We start from the raw sequence: 21,207 nt of genomic DNA, 5'->3' as shown, positions 1-21,207 counted from the left end.
TAGGAAGCATGAGTCTCTGGCTGCAACCAGTGCTGGTACATGTGGAAAGCTAAGTGGCTTCTTTACCAGCAGATCTTTTAGCAGGAGACAGAGAGGAACAGTCATTTCAAAACCTATTTTTAAAACAATTCATTTCAGGATAATTTATGATGGCTGGATATTTTTAGAGCCATCCTTGCAGAGCCCTGTAATTTGCAGGACTGTGTGGGTGTCCCAACAGCTGATGGACACCAGGCTGCCTGAAAAAGCAGTGGCACAGGCTCAGTATACACAGAGGAAAGCCATTCCCTTGAGTGAGAGTGAGACCAGGGACAGAGGCTTCCCTCTCATGCCCGGGAATGATCCCAGCTCTCTGGTACAAACATCAAGACAGAAGGAGAAGAGCTGGCTCCACTGCCCCTCTGGTCTCTTCATTAGTGCCACATTCCTCAAGAACTGCTCAGAGAGATGCTAGGAGAGAGGCTTGCAGCAGCCAAGTAATCTCTACCTTATTATCACAAAAGCCTTCCATTTCCATTTCTGTTTTCCTAGCTTTAACCCCAGTATAGTCTTGGAGGGCACTGAGTCCCAACAGGCAACTGAGCAGTTAACTGATCCAGGAAGAGTACATAAACACATCTTTGTTTTGCCACTGCAAGTGAGCAGGAGCAGATGAGGCTTAGGAATGAGAGAAGCACAAAGCATGGGTTTGTAGAAAGCAGTGAAACCAAGTCTGCCTGCATAAAGCTACCTGAGGGACTCCTCTCTGAGACAGTTGTCACCACTTCTGCTCCTCTCCTCTGTGTCTGGACATGCCCTTGCTTCAGCTGCAGTGTCTCCAAGGCAAGACCATGGCTTTCCTGAATGGAGTGTGACACTGATCCTTGGGCAGAGGCCAGCACAGAGTGTACAGCACATAACCCAGGAGAGCTTGAGGTGGGCCTGGCACTTGCTCTCTGAGAGTGCAGATCAGTTCTGTACAGAGATTAAAGGCTTGTATTTATGTGGCAGGTATGGGTGCATATCTGTGCACCCAGTCCAGCAGCAGAATTACTCAACCTATCTTTTTAGGGCTATCTTGGCTTATAATTGGATGTGAGTCATATTCTAATGTAGCCCTGAGTCAAGTCCAGTATTTGTAACACTCTGCAGTCCTTTTGGCACAGCTCCATCCAGTCTCAGTCCTTTTAGACATTCATTTCAAATTAATTACCCAGGAATGGCTTTTCTTTAACGTTAAGCAAATTCTGCTTGGTCTGCAGAGCTCCTCAGGAATGCCCGGGCTCTGCCTAGGCTCGGAGCTGGCTGATGCTTGCTGTTTATCAGCTTTCTCCCAGCTTTTCTGCAGTTCTCCAAAACACTTCCAAATCCTGCCTCTTCCCACATGGTTCCCACTAACATGAGTCGGCTAGGGAAAGCCACTGAGTGCGTTGTGACCCTGCTTATCAGTAGAGTCTGCTTTCCAGATGGTTTGCACATACAGACTGGCTGCTTCAGTTCTCAGGACCAGTCCTCAGTTCTGTAGGGCATGATTTGATGCCAGAGCAAGGGAGCCAGAATTGTGCAGAACAGTGAGTCCTGGGCCAGCCTTGGTGTCCACACTCCTCTACTGATCCTGCTTCCTCACTGCTCTTTGCCTCGCCTCCTCAATGCAGGGCAGCTGTGGATAGCTCTCAGCCATAATTCTTCCCATTGTGTATAGAGTATCCAGAGCAGAAGAGCTTCCTGGCATGCCTCACCCACCAACACACAGTGAATTCTGCAGTGTCTACAAACTGGCTGTGCCTCTGAAATATCTTCTCAGGCAGCAGAATATACATGTGTCCACACAAAATGCCTCCTCCTCAGTCCTTCATTGACCCTCTGATGGCTTATGTGTTTCTGATTCTGTAACTCAATTGCTCCCCAGATAAATCTGCAAGGGTGGGAAAGAGAGCAGGGTCAGGATGTGGACAGGAAATGAGAGGACAGCACTCATTTGGGTGTCTGCTCCTAGACTGTCTGGACTAACAGTGGTGGGGGCAGCTCTCTCACTAAGTCTGAACGGGGAGAACCCTTGGTGGTCTGCTCTTCCCTGTCTGGTAACATGCTTCAGAAGCAGCTCTCCCAGACAGAGGATGCCCCTGCCTTTGAGAAAAAGAGAAATGCAGAGCTTTGCAACAGAAAGAGAGGATGAGGAAGATAAGGCTTAAAATCACAGTATGGGAACTGCAGATTAGCCAGCAGGCAAAACTATCCCATAGTGGGCATAGTGAAACCATAGAAGATATTCAGTGGGGAGAGCTGTGGACTCTTTATCACTTTTCTGGGGGCTAAGATCAAGTCAGATGACTGTCAGAACTGGTACAGGTTTAGCTGAACTCACCTAGAACAGTGGGATAGACTGGAAGACTGCTAAAGGTCTCATTGCTGTGGTAGGCTGTGATCAGGCAGAAGTCAGTTCAGAGTTCCTGGCCTCAGACACTCATGGCTGGGTAACACCTTGCCTCCTTCCATCAAAAAGAGCTTGTCTGTATAGCAGAGGTAACTGGAACCTCACTACCACCTGGGTTCAGTGTCCTTAGCAGGGCAGACGAAAGGCAGGTCAGTCTGTGTGTGAGGGCTCTGCAAGTGCACACCTGCCAGAGAGGCTGCCTGGCAGCAGCTGCAGTGTGGGAAGCTCTCGAAGTGATCCAGCAGTAGTGAGCAAGGCACACAGTTGATACACATGCAGAGCAGCCACAGAATGTTCAGTCACACTGAGTGGGAAGGAAGGAGCCTCTGCTAGAGAGTCCAATCTAGGCAGCAAAATAAGAGGTGCTAGACCAAAGGGAGGAAGACAGCACATGCTGCTGGCAAGGGCAGTGTGTTAGCTGATAAAATTTGTGCCCAAGCTGTAACACCACAGTGTCCAAGCTGTAACACCACAGTGTCCAAGCAAATGCCAGAGGCAGGATTCTGCCCTGTGTTCTCCTGAGACTAACGGAGCCTGAGTTAGACAAAGGTGATGGTAAGCTCAGATGGCAACTCCCACATTAGCAGCTTCTGGCTTGTATTCTTCTTTGTGCAGGCTTTTCTGGAGCTAAGAAGGACCTTTCTTCCCTTCACCTTTTGTCAGGACATCTTCTAGACTGAGATCTGAACTGCAGGGCTGCTTTGAGCAGCAGAGAGATGGGCAACATCTGTGTGTCTGAGAGTGCTGTATGCAGAGAGCAGTGCAGAAGGGTCAGGCAGGCCACAGGCAGGTGAGCCTGACTGTGGCTTCATGGTGAGCCAACCTGGACATTATCTGGTGACACACTTAGCAATTGTCTGTCCTGTGTCAAGCCAAATGTGTTTCTGATTGTCAGATGAAAAGGGGAAGGGAAGGGATGAGGGTTAAGGAGGGGGATGCAGGCTTCAGGCCAGCTAGGAGTAGCTTTTTTGGCAGGCCAAAGTGTTTGAAGAGCAATGAGACCAAAACTTCAGAGCAGAGCCCAGGCAGTAATCCTGCCCAACACGGTTTTCCATCTGAGCTGCAGCTTAATCCACTACTGCCTGAATCTCAGCTCCTGGAATCTCTGCTTCCAGTGGCAAGCCAGGCACACACCACAGACGTGACCAGGACAGAGCAGGCAGAGGGTGAAGGGTGTGTATCCACACAGCTCCATCCAGTCCTTTTCTGATGCTTCCTGTCCCCCCAGCCAGCCTTGTCCCTGTCAGCAGTGGCAGTGGGGCACAGCTGTGGGCAGCAGGCCCCCTGAGCAATGCAGAACAGAGGAGGGAGCCTCAGAGGTGAGACTGACAGGAGCAGTCATGGAAGCAACCTCAAAAGCAGGTGCTATATTGGACTTCCACAGAAGTGGACCTTCCTCCACTCTTGTACAACAAAGCTCTAAGGCTTGGCACAACGGCAGCCATAGCAGCACTGCCAGCCTTGCACTGTCACTATGCCCTCTCACCTACCCTTTAGCACAGAAATGGTGCTCTTCTTGGGAACACACCTGGCAGCTCTGTGATGCTGGCCACAGTGCCTAAGGAGCAAAAGCCCAGCATCCTCCTCTCACTGAGATCTAAATATAAATAAGCTCTGGAGGATGAGACTGAGACATCACTGTGGGAAGAAACCCCACAGCTGTCCTCCAGTGCCTGGGCTGCACAGAGACAAGCAGAGACACAATCCCTCTAGCTCTGTCCTGTCTGCTCCCTGCACGCTGGGGGTTTGTTCTCTTTTGTACTTTGTGTTGTGAGCCTGCACATGTTTGTGTGGTGACAGTGCTAAACTTGGAAAGGCAGCCTCCCCAGATGGGGGGAAGCTGTCTGCATGGCTTCTTTTTTTTAATTTTATTTTCTGTTTTTTCCTTTTGTCCTGTTCTTGCTGGAGTTTGACTCTCACATTGTGCATGTTTTCAGAGCTGGAGAATGGAGTGTGGTCGCTGGGGCCCAAGCTCTGCTCCATCATGGTGAAACAGGAACAGAATCTGGCTCTAGATCTGCCTGAGTCCCAGCTAGCTGCCAGCTCTATACCAGTGCTGAACCTCAACCCTCTGCAGAGACTGCCAGTCCCCGAGGAGGTGAGCCCATCTAAGATCCATTGGGAACCTGGGCTCTCACACAGCAGCACCCCTGCAGTTATGTGGCTGCGTGGTCCTGATAGGTGATTTAGCTGCTGAAGAGACAGGGGAAGGTGATACAAAGCCCAGATACTGCGTTATATGACATTCTCTTCTTGAAATGACAGAGGAGCAGCACTCCTGATCAGTGAAGCTACCAGACAGGTTATCCTTCCAGAAAAAAAAGTGGAAGGAGGGTTTTCTCCAGCACAGGAGGCTTTACAGTCTTTGTTAAATGCAAGCACATTTTCCTCGACATTAAAGCTAACGACCTTTAAGCCTGCACTTGTTGGAGATCTGTGCCCTTCAATCTGCCAGTCTTTCTATAGCCACTCTTGGCTTATTTTCATTTTTCAGAGAACAGTGTCAATTATTGTGATGCCAGTGACCTCCCTATCTCTGAGTATAGACCCCAGCTCTGCCCCTAGCCTTGGGCTTGTTTTGGAGCCTCTCACTTTTCTCAGCTTCTAACTGGAAATGGAGGTCTCACTCCAGATCCTGCTTGATTTTTCCCATGGAGCAGCAGGAATTATTTCAAAGAAACTAGTGGCCATCTTCCTATCTAAGAAGTCTGTCTGAAGGAGGCTCACTTATGTCATTGGTACCTGAGTATAAGCCAGGGGCTCAGTTCAGCTGGCCTTGAGTCCAGCCATGTTGGATGGGAAGGTCTGACTAGGCTCACACAGACCTTGTCTGTCTTGTAGCAGCTCAGTAGATAATAGTAGAGCATCTCTGGGGTTCACTTCCTTTTTTTCACTCATGCTGAGCATCTTCCCATTTAAACAACCATCCAAAACAAATGAGCACTTCCAGCCAAAACTGTGCACAAACTTCCTCTGTTATTTACGCAGCCTGAACTTGGTGTGCCCTCGATGCTCTGCTGTGTGTGCTCAGCAGCCATACCATGGTGCTCTCTCAGCTGTGTTTACAATCTGGAGGAGTTTGCAATGTGTCTGTTTAGTGTAAAAACCCTCCCAGCCTGTGGTGGGCTCAGGGCTGGTAAGCCAGAGAGCTGAGGGGCAGCATAGCCCAGATGGGAATAAATCTACTCTTTATTTAACTCTCAGTCAACTCTGATTGGAAACAGCTGCCCAGCAGCCCTGGTGCAAATCACGTGAGCAGGACAGGGGCTTTGCTCTGTTTCTGTACTGTTTCTATACAGCCTCTCTACTCCCATTTCTAGTGAAGGCAGATCAAAGAGGGATTTCCCATCTCAATGCATAGGTTGATTTGATGGCACTGTCTGGGTCTGTCAAGGGAAGAAATGACAAGGATAGAAGTCACCTCCCTTTTGGAGATATGCAGTATGCTGCTTGACAGCAAATATCCATCTGCCACTGCCTCTTCTTCTGCAAATGTGTTTGCACTCTGTGCTCAGTGACACAGACTTCGGGGGCTTATGTTTGGACTCTTGGTTTCTGTAATGTGTGATGAGAGACTGCTTTGGGGAAGAGCTGTGAAATGGTCAGTGAAGGTGGAAGAACAGGGTAGCAACAGCTAGTGGAGGGACAGGGGTGGTGAGCGTGCCCAAGAGCTCTTTCTTTTTTTCTTCCACAGACTCCCATAGAAATGACTCCAGCACCTGTGATCAAAGCTGAACCCAAAGAGGTGAACCGATTTCTAAATGTACCTGCAGGTGAGAAGACAGAATTTGCTGATCAACTTCTGTCCCTCTATGTTACTCAGATTCTAGGTGATCATTATACAGGGAGGAGCTGCCACACCTGAGAGCAGAGCTATGCCTACAAGGTAGCACTGGGCCACAGAACAATAAAGGAGTGAGCACTGTTCCAATTCTGTGTCTGAACGAACAGCCACACAGAATTATCCAGACAGGGACTCCCAGGCAAAATAGGCTACTTCAGAGTTGGAAATATGCAAGAGTGCCTATAAAATCCTCAGAGAGACTGTAGTCTTATCCAAAAACAACCATCTGAAAGTCAGGAAATTCAGGATCCAGTTTAATTGGAAAGAAACCCAAGCATCTGAAAATCTGCCGATGCACAAATGAAAGCGCTCTAGGAACTCCCACTGCTGCAGAGAGACATTCCTTAGGCATATTCCCACCTCCATTAAGGCCCCTAGGGCTCTCCAGTACAAAGTGGGGACAGTTTTTAAGTGCTTGGAAACCAATTGAGTGACTAGAGCCCCTTTGGATCAAGTGTGCTGGCAACTGTGTGAGCCCTGCGGTGCTTTTGAAAGAGCTCCTCTCTTACAGAGCTTCCTGTACTTGTGAACAGGCTGTGGACCAAAACATCACAGGTCTTGTACCCCTTTTTCCTTGACACCAGAGCACCTTATTTCTCTCTAAATATCTTCATTGTCTTGGCAAAAACACTGTCAGTTTCTAGTTGGGCACATTTGAAGTCAGTTTCACCTCTCTCTTGGGCAGTGCTCAGTCCAGCCTTTTTTCTCAGACCCACCCCATCTTGTGAAACTCATCACCCTCTCCTTTCAGTCCTGTGTTATGTCAGTGCCTTCTCCTGTTGCTGCTCAGGGCCCTATGTCTGGACCAACAGGCTGGTGTGAGAACCATTGACTTGATCTCCTTATTTCTCAGCAGATGACCTGGTGCAGATGCCTCCAACTCCACCTAGCAGCCACGGCAGTGACAGTGATGGGTCTCAGAGTCCCCGGTCCCTGCCTCCCTCCAGCCCAGCTCGACCTGCTGCTCGCTCCTCTACAGCCATCTCCTCCTCTCCCCTCCTCACAGCACCACATGTAAGAGGCCTGCAGGACATCACTGCAACACAGAGCTTAGTGCTCAGAGGGGACTGGAGGCTTTTAGAGGCTTACATGAGGGATCCTGACCTCATTAAAGTCTCCAAGATAAAGTGCTCTGGCAAGGCAAGGCCTTCACACAGGGATGTGGGGACAGAATGGCCTTCACAGGGGTGAGGAGAGGTGGAATGGCTCCTAGCAGCTACTTTGTCTTGCACAAGGCCTGCCAGTAGCTATCTTGTTTTAGCAAGTGGTGTCTTTCACCCCATACTTCGGGAAGGAGCCTATGTACTAGAGGACTTTCTGAGGAGATGAGTGGAAGAGCAGGAAATAACTGAGAATCCACATAACTGTTAAAACACAAGACTCTTAATTGTTGCCCAAAGGTTCTTTGGCAGGCTCCTGCAGCACAGGTGTGTAGCAAGCCTTGTCATGAAGGAGCGGATCCCACCCAGAGTAAAAGGGGAAGGCACCTGCTGAGCTGTGCCCCCAGGAGCTGGTTCACAGTGGGAAATAGCATTGTCCTGCATCTGATTGTACTGAGCTCCTAGCTGCTTTAAGGAGGGTCACTGGGATAGAACTACTTGCTGATGCTGATGGCTACTCTCTGTGTTTTCAGAAGTTACAAGGGACCTCTGGCCCACTGCTCTTGACTGAAGAGGAGAAACGCACCTTGATTGCAGAGGGCTACCCCATTCCTACCAAACTGCCTCTAACCAAAGCAGAGGAGAAAGCACTGAAGAGGGTCAGGAGGAAAATCAAAAACAAGGTGACTGCAAAAAGAATGTAACCAAGCAATTTCCATGATTCCAGAGTATCCTCAGCTGACCAGCCACTATAGTTACCCTCACCATCTCAGCTGCTCAGATTTGATTAACTGGCATGAGCTTCCCAGCACACAGAAATGGTGCCATGGGGCACCTCTGAACACGTGCTGTGCATGGAGCTGTATCTGAGGAGTGTGGCTGCCAGCCCAGCTCCTGGATTTGTGTGTTCTGGGATGGGGCCATCAAGCTAAGGTACCTTGGATCAGACAAACTGGCCTGGTGAGGCCTCATTGTGGGGCAGGAAAACAAAAGATATTGGCTGATGCACTGAACTCATTAGCCAGGCAGAGGCTTTAGGTTGTGCTTAGAAAGCATCCCATGGGAGAAATGGTGAGACCCTGAATTAGTCACCTAGTGACTCAGAAGTGGTCTGGGGCAGTATCTGCCCAGATGGCCCAGCACATACCCGTGTGAGTCAGAGTTCAAGGCAACCCTAAAGATGCTGTCAACAGCAAGGGGGTCAAGCATACTGCAACAAATGATTGTGGCCTACAGCTACAGAAGGCCTCATACCTACAGCATGCAACCCTCCCACATTTGGCCTGGAGAACAATAGGAATGGCAGACTAGAAGGCAGCTTTCCTATTTACCTTTAGAGTGCTTTGTCTGGAAGGAGCAGACAAGAGAAGAGATACAAAGAAATATCTAGAGGCCTATGATACTGACTCCCCTCTGATGGCTGCCCCCTCACAGATCTCTGCTCAGGAGAGTCGCAGGAAGAAGAAAGAGTATGTGGAATGTCTAGAGAAAAAGTAAGTTTCTTCTTCTCCATCCTGCCTTTGAAAAAGGAGCCCTCTCCATGCACAGCTCTGCTTTCTAGTGTTTTTGTCTCTGAATTGCTCAAAGAGTACAATCCCTTGCAAGGCTGGCTGCACAGACGTTTGCTTTGGGATCCTGCCTCTACTCTCCTTCCTCCTAGAAATCATCTTACAGGATAAAGATTGCTCTAGAAACTTTGTGTTTCCAACTGTTTAGTTTGGCTGGTTCCCTGCAGAACATAGGCCATTTTGGCTGTCAGAAAAGTAGAATCTGGGGTAAGAGTCATGTTTCCCCACTAGAATTTGGGGCTTTTGTGTTGAGTGCAGCTTTTTACCCCTTAAGGATGGACACAAGAGCAACTGATAGCAAGAAGAACCTTGCACTAATGTTACTCCTCACACTCACTCCCTGCCCACCATTTTCTGCATGAGCTTTGTGTTTCTTTCCTTTGCAGCTCTGAGATCCTGCATGCATGGAAAGTGTAAACCTAAGGTGACATCACATGGCATTTACATGGTAGAAAATAACTCCTGAGGGCCTGATCCTAGGGTTCTCACTGTACTAGCAGGCCCTGATGGGCATTCCCAGGCAAAAAAATGACAGGATCCAGGTGGAAATTCACATTTCTGTTTAAATACCATCTTTTCCCCTGTTATTAACACCACCTGTTACCAGAAAAATGGAAAAACCAATGCCCAAACCCAGGTTTAATGACCTCTTCTCACTGCTGCTATTTGTGTCTTCTCTAAGTGCACAGAAAGGCTGAATAAGAACAGTTGGCTCAAGGCACCTTCAAGTTCTCATGCCCCTTCTTAGGCAGCACCTTGGCATTTGTGTGTGTGTGTGTGTGTCCAGGCATCAGAGCACTTCACCTCCCGCTGGTGTCCCACGCTGACACCCAGAGCCTTGGAGCTGGGACTGGGGATCTGGCTGGCCCTGCTTAGGTGGCAGCTCCAGGGCTCTCGGTGCTGGGGCCTCTAGCCCAGCCACGGCCGAGGTGCCTGTGTGCAGTCGGTGGCTGGCTACGGCGCTGCAGCGCTGTGGCAGAAGGCTTTCAAACAGTGCCAGCTTCAATGGGAACCAAAAGCAGCACGCTGTGAACTTTTGAAGTGGAGCAAGTCTTTGGTCAATTTGGGTTTCTGCTAGAGCTGTTTTGTCAAAACCTCTGCTCGGGCCCTTCACCAGTCAGTTCGACACCTTTGCTGCAAGCCCAGTTTTAACACGGAACGCCTGAGTCTGAGATTGCGCTGGAAGCCTCCATCAGGATCAGGCTGTGTCCCTGGCCTGCCTTCTTGCGGGCCTGGAGGCTTTCGCCTTCCCTCGTCCCAGCTGCAGCCTAACCACTTTCCCTTCCCAAGCAGTGCGAGGGAGCCTGCAGGTTCTCTGCTGCCCTCAAGCGCCTGCAGTCGGATCTGGCCGGGCGCTGGCACGGAACTGCCTGCCAGGACAGCTTCTATCTGAGTGGCAGAGGCTTCAATTTGTACCTCTGTTCCCTTCCCGTGCTCCTTAGGGAGGTTTGGATTTGGTGGAAATGTCTGCATAACTTTGGGTCTGCCCTGGCTTGGTCAGCCTGTTTCTGGGTGCTACAGCTTCTCCCAGCCTGACCTGGTAACTGTCACATAGTTAACTGTCCACCTGCAATCCCAGCCCTGCAACCAGATGGACCATCTGGCTCCAAGACCATATATGCAGGTGATAAATGAGGCTACTGAGCCCCCACAGTATAAGGAAGACATTTTCTGTGTCTCTCCAGCCTTTGTACCTGACTGGCTATGGGGTTTATTCCTGCAGGGTTGAGACATACACAACAGAAAACAATGAGCTCTGGAAAAAGGTGGAGACCTTAGAAAATGCAAACAGGTAAGAAGAGCTTGATCTGGCCCTCAGTGGGCAGGTATGGTGGGCACGAAGGGAAGCCAGGGGAGTGGTGAGCAGGGGAGCAAAAAGAGGGAGGCAGGCTCCCTCAGCTGCTGGTGGGATGGGCGCTGCTTGGTGAGCCCCTGGTGTTCAGCCCGAGGCAGCTGGGTTTGGTTAGTGAGCCTGGAATGTTTGTGCTGGGATGGCCAAGCCACGCTGCAGCAGTGAGGGGAGGGAGGGCAGGCGTGTTGCTCACATGCCTTCCTCCAGCCCGTTGCGCTGCCGCTGCCTTCCCCGTCGCCCTCCAGGCCGCTGGCTGTCTCCAAGGCAGCTGCATCGAGGGAGGCTCCTCACACCAGCCTCTCAGCCCCACTGTTTCTGCTCTTGGGCTCTTTAGAGGAACACAAGGCCCCAGGTGTAATGTGGCTATTTCATGTTTCTCTTGATAAAGAGCTGAACAGACTTGGTGGATATAGGAAAATGCCATTCCTCTAGCAAAGGCAGAGATCCCAGCTTCCACTAAATCCAGAGTACCTCCCTGTGCATGTGGTACCCTGGCCCTTGCCCTGCCTCTACTCCTTGAAAAGCAAGCCCAGAGAATCTCCATCTCATCTGCTGCTGACCTGAAAGGAGCAGGCTGCTCCCACAGCCCCAGAGCAGGCCCCTGGCTCCCTTGCTCAAGAATCTGGTGAGCGTTTATGCTCCTAACAGGAAGAGCTGGCCAGCTGATCACCAGGGGAATTTGCTTCCTTGGAAGCAAGTAATGAAGACCTTCAGCTCTGCAGTCAGAATGAGGAGCAGGAGCTGGAGGAGGGCCCAGCTCTGCTCACTCTTACTAGTTGTAGCAGGTGTGAGCAAGGGCAGGGTCAGCTGCAGGACTGGTGAGGGGGACACTCTTTTGTACAGTCCCATTTCTATCACCTCTAGCTCTATCTGAAGGAGAGAACTGTAGCCAGAGAGACAGTGTCTACCCCTGCCATCTCTGCTGCCACTACAGCTCATGGAGTACTCCCTGAGGCTGCACTCCTTCCTTCCATCTCTGACATGAGTGCTGTGGCCTCATCTTCCAGACCAGTGGCTGGTGCTGGGACCAGAGGTTGTCAGGCATGGTCTGGCTGAATTGTGCAAGTGGCTAGAGCCTCCCCACCTGCCACAGGCACAGCTGCCCAACTGCTCTTATCCATGGGGCAGAGCCTGCTGCCCAGCCTCTTCAGGACCACAGGCAGCCCTGCTGCTGAAAAAGCATGAGCCCTACCCAGAAAAATCAGGAGATTGGCCTAAAAGCCAGGCAAATATTGTTTTTATTTTCAAAATGCACATTGCGTTCTTTGTAATTGGGTTTGAGTTTTGAGCACTGCCAGTGGGACGCTCTGTGCTTCTCCCCACGTGTACAAGGAGCAGAAGATGATTTGGAAAGAGATAAAGCTGAGATTCTCCTGCAATCTCCTGGCTCTAGGACTTGGCATTTTATAAAAGCTCAAAAATACTTGTGTAAAACAGTCAGTGCTCCCAGGGGGGAACACACACGCAGTAGCCTGCACTTCACTAACTTGCAGCTCTTGGGAACTGTGGGCTCCGTAGCCTCCTTCATCCCAGATTTCTTCACCAACCTGGTGAAGTGTTTGGTAGCCCATGGTAACACACCTACCAGTTTTGTTTTCATGTGCACCAATGCCTGTGCTCAGCTAAGTGGGGCAGAAAGACCTTAGCACACGTTTGATTGCTAAACTCAAGATTTGCCTTTGCCCACATCCCTCTGTGAAGCTTGCCAAGACTGACGATGCTGAAAGGGGTTAAAACTGGTTTTTAGTTCTCTCTCCACCATATGGACCAGGTACCAGTCAAGCTGCAGAATATGTGTCTGTGAGTAAAGTGGGAGTGGCCAGGCCTGTGCTCAAGGTCTGCACTGACTTCAAAGTTCAACCTCCATCCCAGAGCTTTATTGTCATGGTGGACTGCCTCTCCACCACTCTGGGAGATGAATGTCTGGGCTTTGAGGCACCCAGGAGCCTTAAATGAGTGGGACATTCATAGTGGTGGGTAGTTGCAGTGAATGGATCTGCTGGTGAAGAGGCAGAGTGCTTCCTCAACATGACAGAACCTTGGGGCATTCCTCCCACAGTTCCTGTACACTTTATATCCCAGACTCACCCTTTTAGGATTGTTGCTTCCCAAGCCTGTTTGGTCAGAGAACTTGGGTGAGACAGAGCAAGGGAGAGATGCTTTATTTTCACAAGAAGGGAAATTCAGGGTAAAATGTGAAGGGGTAGTGGTATTCTTGCATCACTTACTGGCCGTTGCCTCCTTATCGAGTTTTGGTTTGGGTTGTTTCCTATCCCAGGACTCTGCTCCAGCAGTTACAGAAGCTGCAGGCTCTGGTAGCTGGGAAAGTCTCCAGACCTTACAAAATGGCTTCCACGCAGACCGGGACCTGCCTAATGGTATAAACTTCATTTCCATCTTCCTTCTTGGCCATGCTTCCCCCTGACAGCTTTGCCAACTGCCTGTCTCTGTCCTCTTCTCTTCCACCTGCCTCTGTTGCCAGCTACATCTGCTCTCCACCTTTGCATTAAGAGTCACCAAGACTGGGCCCTGTGTCACATGTGCACCACTAGTGTCAATTGCTTACGCAACAGCAGCACAGTAATGGTTGCATTTCTGCTGTCCTGCTCTTTGGGCAAAGCAGCACTTTGTTTGCTTTGCATTAGCTGTTGGCCATTCAACAAAAATCCTCAGTGAGCTTCCATCTCAAAACAGGTCGAGTTTTCTTTCGCTGAGTCGCCGATGCCTAATGTGTAACTCAGCTGGGCAGGCAAACAGTTCAAGTATTCCTCCCAGCGGGCATTGGCTTGTGTTTATCAGCAAGAAATGGCATCTGTGCTTGCTATGCCTGCACATCAGGCTTTGTGAAATCCAGCTGGGATTCTCTTCACTCTCCCTTTTGGCTGATTTGGGGTGGTCTGCCGGTCTCAGCAATCCCCGTTTGCCTCTTTCAAAGTAGAAGATCGTGGTTAAGCAAAACTGGTCTCACCATGGAGTTCTGGGGTGTGCCAGTGTGTGGCCAGAAACAGAGTCAGTTGCTTATTTTTTGCCTCGTTTTTCGCCAAGGGGGAGGTTTCTGATCCATGATGAAAACATAACCTTCAGCCCTGTGATGTCTTTGCAGGATTGCCATTATGGCTGCTTGTGACAAATATGTCAGTTAGTTATCTCTGTCCCCTTATCTCTATGCTTATGAACAGCCATGAAACACAAACAGATGGGGAGGAACTTGCCCCACTTTCTCAGCACCCTCAGTGTCCTGAGGGCTTGTTTTTCACTCTTGGTTCAGTCAGTGTCCTTGGTTCTAGAGCCCCTGCTGTGTGGTTTCCAGCACTTTCTCCTTTCAAAATCTGTTCAGACTTTTGCTGCTCTTTGCTGCCCCCATCTCAGACCAGACTCGAACGACTGAGTGTCTTTTCTGTTGGCTGCTCTTGTGTCTTCTTTCCCAAATTCTTTCCACATATTTGGGTGTGACCCAGCTGGGCCTAGTGACTCATTACTCCTTAATGTAGCAGCTCATCAGAGCTCCAGCAGTTCCTTATCCCTGCTACCTGGAATGTGGAACTCCAGAAGAGGTGCCTTCCAGGCATCCCCTGTGCTATAGGCTGATAAAACACTTACTTTAGCTCTCCCAAGCAATGTCCTATCTCTCTCTGCTGCTCCTTTCATTCTATGGCACCTCAGCCCACACACCAGCTCAGACTTCCTAGCTTTGAAGCATTTCAAGAGTTTGTAATTTGCTTTTCTATCTCAGGTCAGTTCCTCTCACAGGTCTCTGAGTTCCTTTTTCCCTTTTCAAATACAGCAGCCCTTATGACAACAGATCTGTAGAGTCATCATGCCTTGCAGCATGGGAGTGGAGCAGAGTACCCTTCTTTTTCAGCTCTATCATTCCTGCTGGGTATTTATCCAGTCCATTCTTGAAGGCCTCCAGTGATGAGGAGTCCTCAGCCTCTTCAAGAAGATCATTTCAGTGCATTGTTACCTTTCCCAGATAAAGCTTTCTTGCTGTCTCATCTCAGCCTTCCCTGCAATAGCTTAAGCCTATTACATCTTTTTTCTGCCCACTGTAAGCAAGATCAGTTCACCCTCCCTTTGTGCTGCTGCATTTTACATATTTGAAAACTATTGGTTTTGAGCAGCTCCCTTCAGACCACTCTGCTAAATCACCATTATTTCTTCAGTCTTCCCTTGCAGGCTGAGTTACTGAGTCACTGCTTGTTCCCAAAGCTCTCTTCCAGACTCTCTCTGGTTGCCTTGCATCTTTTGGGAAGTATTGGGCCCAAAGCTGGCCACAGTGTTCCACCTGAAGGCCGATACAGAGCCAGACTGAAATCCTGTTAGTACTGCCTGGGCTGAGATTTGGCCTTAGCAAAGTGACACAGCTTATGTCCACCTCATTCTCCATTCAAACTCACAGATCCTCTTCTCTTCAACAGCTGCCTGGCCTGGTAGTGGCTGACTTGGTTCCTCTGTTAATCAGTCTTGCCACCTCACACGTCTCAGCAGGGCTCAGCATTTGTCTGCCCACTGTTCCCTGGGACAACTTCTCCCCATGGTCTGAATTGGAATCCTGACCAAAAGCCAGTCTGCTTGTAGACTTTCCCATCTGCAAATTTGATACAGTCCATCATCCAAATCAAGCTTTGAAATGTTGAATCATGCCAGAGCCTTAACAGATCTCACTGCTACTCCGTCTGCTACTTCCTCCCAGTGCGACAGTTGAACTGTTTGATAACTATGCTCACAGGATGTCTTCTGTTGATTATTTTTGCCTCCACCTTTCTAAATGGTTTTGCAGTAGTTTCCTCTAGCTTTGTTTCCCTCATTTATTAAGGAGTCAAAACAGTGAGTTGGTCAAAAGCTACCAGATGAATGTTACGCTGAGTGAACACAAAAATTGTTGTTATGAAGTGTGACAGAGTTTGAAGCTGAACCAAACCAGAGCATCAGTCAGAGTTAACCTGAAACAAAAGAGAGTAAAACCAAGCCTGGTTGAAAGCCATCTTAAAGAAAGATGTTACATACACTGCCCTTCCCCAGCCCAGAAAGACTGTTTTGGTTCAGAAGAGAAATGCAGGCTTCCCAGGGCCTGCTCCTCTTTCTGAACGGTGTGTAATTGGCTGTGCTAATTCCAAGCAACATCTAATCATTTTTTTCTCTCTGTTTTTGTGGAAGTGGAGTTCTAAATGCCTTGTGGTCTTGCTGTGATGTGCTTTGACAGCAGCTATATTGTCCACATTTAATTTCCTTACTTTAAAACCACCCACAGAATCACAGAAACATTCAGCTTGGAGAAGCCCCTCTGGATCACCAAGCCCCACCGATATCCCTACTCTACAAGGTTCACCCCTAAACTATATCCCCAAGCATCGCATTCAAATAACTTTGAAACATGTCCAGGTTCAGTGACTCAACCACCTTTCTGGGCACCCATTCCAATGCCTGACCACTCTTTCTGTGGCAAAGTTTTCCCTAATGTCCAAGCTACCCCGTTGGAGCTTGAGGCCATTCCCTCTTGTTCTATCACCTGTGTGTACCCATAAAGAATCTGGACAGTTAGAATCTCTCTTTACATGGTGCAATGTCCCCATGCTGTTCTTTGGTCTTCCACATCTAGCTTCTACTGGTGGTCAAAATAACTTTGATATACCAGCTTCTGTGTGGTACTTGGGCATGGCTACTCCGAAATGGGGGTGGTTCTGAAAAGCAGTCAAGCAGTTGCTGGCTGTTCCAACAGGTGTCCCCATAGGTCAAACTCAGCTAGTTTGTACTCTGCAGCAGAAATCACCAGCCGAGGCGGTGCTCTTTTTGGCATGCTCAGTCTGAGCACTGAGCTGGCGGCGCCTGGCTGTACACCACCCAAGGCATCCGTGGGTATTGAGGTAATAAACATTTGCCTCTGTGTCGTTTCCCAGGTGTTCCCTCTTGCTCTGTACTGGTCGCTGTCTAAAGTCAGCAGAGTCCCTTACCAGCAGCGCTGACATCTCGCCCCGAAGCTTTACTGTTAACGGCAGAGTTTGCAGGCAGGTGCAGAAATACCAGAGGGAGATAGATTTCCAGGGAGCTTTTATCTGCCTCTCTCCTTTTATCACTACCCAGTAGCGCTGACTAGTCTGCCTAACAGCAGAAGGTACAAGCACATGGCCCTGCATACTTGCATGTCAAGCATAAATTTAACCCTTTCCTTGGACTCTCCATCATTGGTGACAGATAGGAGGCAGCTGCAGTTCTGCTGTCATTTCTGGCCTTGCCTGGACAAGTGCTGCACCTTGCTCTGTGCTGTGGTACCTCACAGGTTTCTGTGAGCTCGTTGTCTTGCAGCCCACTCTGGCTCCTACTGAGCCGATGGTCAGCTTCCCTATGGGCAAGGCAGAGCTGACCTCTTCTGCTGACTCTCCCTCAGACTGTTCCCCAGCTATGCCTTTCACCATTTCTTATCAGCTGGACAGGCAACTTCTCACCACTGAAACCGAAATGCTTCAAATAAAGCAGCACAAGGAAGCTTCTGACTTCCCTTCTTAGATTTGCAGCAGAGATTAGCAGAGTGAGCCCTTTCCCTCCCTGGGGACCACAGTGACCCAGTTGCCAGCCTGACCACAGGTTCTCACTCAGCCTCGTGTTGGTGCGCGGCAGCAGGGGGAGCGTTTCCTCACCAACTCTGCGCTGATGTCCTCTCTAGGTGCTGGCACTCTGCTTCGTTCTGATCCTGGGATCCCTGATGCCCTGTCTCCCCGAGTTCTCTTCAGCATCACAGACAGTGAAAGCAGCTCCAGCACCAGACATTTACACAACTAGTAAGAGTGAGTCTAATGTGGTTTCTCCTGTCAAGCCTATTGTACTCCTGGTTCAGGGGTAGTGTCCTTCCCTCAGTGCCTACCCTGTATGCTGGGGCATTGGCGAGGGCAGATTCCCAGCATGTCAGTGGCACAAACTCTATCAACAGCACCTTGTTTGGTCCTTTTGTCATTCTCTGTTAACCACTGCCCAAAGCACAAGTTTCAAATGAAAAGGACCATGAGGGAAAAGTCCCTGGGCACACTGATTGTCAGAAGAGGCTGTGTGCTAGGGGGAGGTGGGTATCCTGCAGAGCAGATCTCCCTCACAGTTACACATGGATAAGGCCATAGCATGTGGCCACTGGACAACACCTTGTCCTCACAATTAACCCATGCTCTCCTTCTTTCCAGTTCAGTCACGGAGTCTCCTTTTCTATGATGAGGGTGCTGGCTCCTTAGAAGAGAGCTATAGCTCATTCTTAACCATGGACCATCCTGAGGGGTGGGAGGCTGAGAAAGGCCAGGCTGAGGAAGGAAGGCCTCATCTGCCCAGGACACACGAGACAGCAAAATATCTGAGCAAACCCCACCTGGAGGGTTCTGACCAGAACCGAACTGACCCAACTCTCACCCACCTCAAAGAGCAATTCCATGAGAGGTAAGCAGGTGGGGGCCACCCTGTGAGCCCAGAAACACAGCATGGTGTTTGGGAGTGAGTAAAGGTATATCCCTTCTGCTGCAAGCTAAGGACAGGCAATTAGCTGAAGAGCAGTGGCGGGAGGAGGCCAATGCTGGCAGGGAGCATAAGACCAAGTTTATTTTCTAGAGCAGAAGTCTGGGACTCCATAAAGCAATGACCTGCTGGCACAGAGCTGAGTAGACCTGAATGATTCAGGTGTTCCAGCCCTGGGGAAGGACTCCATCCTGGTCAGAGCAAACCAGCTAGACACACAGAAAGGTGAATTTGCATAGGAGGCTGCAACGAACCTTGACTGATGCCTTGTCTTTTCTTTTCCTCAGCGAGACGAGCTCCAGTGAGACAGCTGAATACTTGTAGCAGCTGCTGGACCTCAAGGCCTCATCTGTCTGATTGCAGGATTCCTTCCTCACCAAGCAACTGAGGGGACTTGGCAGGAGAGGACGCCACATTCAGACACTCCTAAACTGGCTTTGGGTTCAGGCCCTCCCCTTCCCCACGTCCTTCCATTAGTACTGATCTCTCTGAAAGGAGTCATAGGACTGCCAGAACCAGCAATAAATGTCTGGCAAAGCCCTGAGGTGCCCTCTTCTCCTAGCCTTACCTCTTGCTTAAATGAGCACTACCCTATGGATGTGGGCTCACTTTGGAGTGGAGAGAGATCAGCGGAAGCCTCCAAACTATTCAGCTCATTCCCCAAAGCCTCCAGATCAAGGGGGCTGTCCCCAGGCGTGTACCCCTTGGCTACATCAGATGCACCTGAAGGAGAGAAGAGAGAGTGCTGGATTTACTGGCTTAGGAGTGGGTGATGCTGGTGCTGCTGGAGAGACGGCTCTGGAGAGTTTGAGCTCGTTCTTTCACCTCCATCTGTTAGCATACTTCTGCTTCCGTTGAGAGAAAACCTAGTTCTTCCTTGCTCTAGTTTTCTCTTGAGGGACATGCCTACATCACTTCCACGCCAACTATCTGCAGAGATCTGCACACAAACAGAGTGGGGGAGACAGATAAACCACCATAAAAAATTAGCCAGCAGCTTCTGGGCAACCAGAGCTATGAAACAGAAAACAATTTCCCCCTACAACCCACTTCTGTCCACCCTTGGCACCCTCGCTTTGGCAAGGGTGGTATTCCCCTCTCTATTCCCAGCTTGGGCCCCACAGTGCAGTGCTAACCAGGTCAGTGGCCTTCTCGGGTTCCATTCTGCAGGTCTCCCCCACCAAGAGTGGGTGAGAGAAGCCCATTCTCCTAACCCGACCCCCATCCCAGCTTTCCATCCCAAATTCCACTTCATGCCAAATGTGATCTCTGTGGGACTCACCAAGGAGGGCTGTTGGACAGCCATTGTTCCCCTCGGATTGGCTGCGTGCACAGCAGTGTTGTGAAAGCCAGTGAGGACATACTGACATCTTTTGTGACTGATACATCTGTCAGGAAAGAGAGGATATGTTGGTATTGGCCAAGGTCACCAAAGACAGTTTTAGACCTCTTCCTTCTCACTACTGGCACCAAAGGTAGTAAATTCTTGCCATACCACCCTTCAGGCCAGACTTGTCAAGTCCAATGTGGAAATGATCTCAGCTCAAGCCTATGCCATCCTCCTTAGCACCCAGACACCCATTTCTGACCCTTCTTCCTCTCCAGCAAAAGCCCTGCTGAAAGGCTCAGGTGTCCCCTCACTCTGTTCCCACAGCTGCCATCTGATAGAAGGACAATGTGGGACATGAGTGCTGCAGGCCTGGGCTGTGGCAGGTTGTGGTTTGTACATGGGAGTCCCTGTGCACTCTGCTAGCTCTCACAGCAGGCTCCTTCTTGGCTTGTTAGTCTTCAGGCATCCTGGACTCTGCACTGCCCCAGCCTCTCCTCTTCCCCTAGACTGGGAGTGGAGAGGGCTCCCTGGAGAGAAAGGATGGCTTCTTGCTCAAGGACTAGGAGAAGTGAGGGAAGGGCTCTCACATCCCTCTTTTCTTCCTTTTGAAAACTGCTTTTGCCCCCTGAAGCCATTTATGACAGATTTGGACAGAGCTACATGCAACCATATATGCATGGCCAGTGGGGTGAGGAGGAGGAAGGCCTTCAGCATAGCTCTGCTCTTCTCGAGGTTCAGACAGGACTTGCTGGTCACCAGATACCACTGCATTCCCCATCCTCTGCCTCCACCCCAGCATGAAGAACCACTGTTGGGTCCAAGCACACCCTCCTCCACCCCAATACTTCCACTGAGCATGTCCCCTGCCTCCCACTGCCAGTGTTGTACAGAGACCAAGAGCAGAACTCGTTTGTACATAATGAACCTTGTTTTGTATTATTGCTGACCCTTTAAGATATTGTATTTTGGAGACTCTCAGATCCTATTTTCAGTATTGTATTTTATGAAGAGTTAGTGCGGGCTTGGCCTCTATCAACTTCTTTCTTTTTAGCAGCTCACTTTCCCCTCATACTCCAGCAGCTGCCTCTTTCCTCCCGTTTGGTTTTTGTTTGATTTTTTTTTTTTGCTTGTTTGTTTGGTGCTTTTTTTTTCCTTAAGCAGCCTGTTTCTTTCCCCCTATCACTCGCTCTGCATTTGCTTAGTGAAGCAAAATAAAAATAAAATAAAAAAGATGCAGCATCAGCCCTGGCTCCAGGGATCCTTTCATTGAGGCATGGCTGCCACGCCAGCCCCACGCACAGCTCCTCGTCTCCCGGGCTGTCCCCGTTCCCTGCCTGAGTGCAAAACTGGTGCGGTGCTGGGACCTCATCCTTAGTGTCAGGGCTAGAAGCAAACTTGGATGTTTTTGTTTCCAGCAGCACAGTGAGGTGTTCTGCAGTTCTGAACAAGTCAGAACTCTTCTGCCTCGGTTTCTTCTCCTCCTCCAAAATGCCACTGACATCATCCTCTTGGAAGGAGGAAGGTCATGGAAAAAAGTTTATGAGGTACAGTGAGCTCCTCTGCTGGGGGGGCTGTGCAGAGGTCTGTACCACAAAGACCTTGCTGGTAG

At 49.8% G+C, this 21,207-nt stretch overlaps 1 protein-coding gene across 3 annotated transcripts in view; it reads left to right on the top strand.

The window, feature by feature from the left end:
• The window catches only part of CREB3L1 (cAMP responsive element binding protein 3 like 1), a 47,153-nt gene extending 26,313 nt beyond the window's left edge, over positions 1-20,840 (top strand). The window contains exons 3-12 of one of the 3 annotated variants that reach the window (XM_064145457.1): positions 4,351-4,511; positions 6,108-6,186; positions 7,114-7,271; positions 7,891-8,040; positions 8,792-8,850; positions 10,649-10,717; positions 13,056-13,155; positions 17,439-17,559; positions 17,947-18,193; positions 18,556-20,840. In XM_064145457.1, coding sequence (XP_064001527.1) covers positions 4,351-4,511; positions 6,108-6,186; positions 7,114-7,271; positions 7,891-8,040; positions 8,792-8,850; positions 10,649-10,717; positions 13,056-13,155; positions 17,439-17,559; positions 17,947-18,193; positions 18,556-18,592 — 1,181 coding nt within the window. In that variant the 3' untranslated portion in view covers positions 18,593-20,840. Of the gene's footprint in view, positions 1-4,350; positions 4,512-6,107; positions 6,187-7,110; positions 7,272-7,890; positions 8,041-8,791; positions 8,851-10,648; positions 10,718-13,055; positions 13,156-17,438; positions 17,560-17,946; positions 18,194-18,555 lie in introns of all 3 variants that reach the window. The other 2 variants (XM_064145465.1, XM_064145446.1) reach the window with 2 other exon arrangements.
• Positions 20,841-21,207: the final 367 nt, after the last annotated feature.

The sequence above is a fragment of the Pogoniulus pusillus genome, chromosome 1 (genome assembly GCF_015220805.1).
Source record: "Pogoniulus pusillus isolate bPogPus1 chromosome 1, bPogPus1.pri, whole genome shotgun sequence".
In the NCBI taxonomy this organism is placed as follows: domain Eukaryota; kingdom Metazoa; phylum Chordata; class Aves; order Piciformes; family Lybiidae; genus Pogoniulus; species Pogoniulus pusillus.
Note: the sequence above shows the minus strand (reverse complement) of the source record. Positions and strands in the feature narration are given on the sequence as shown.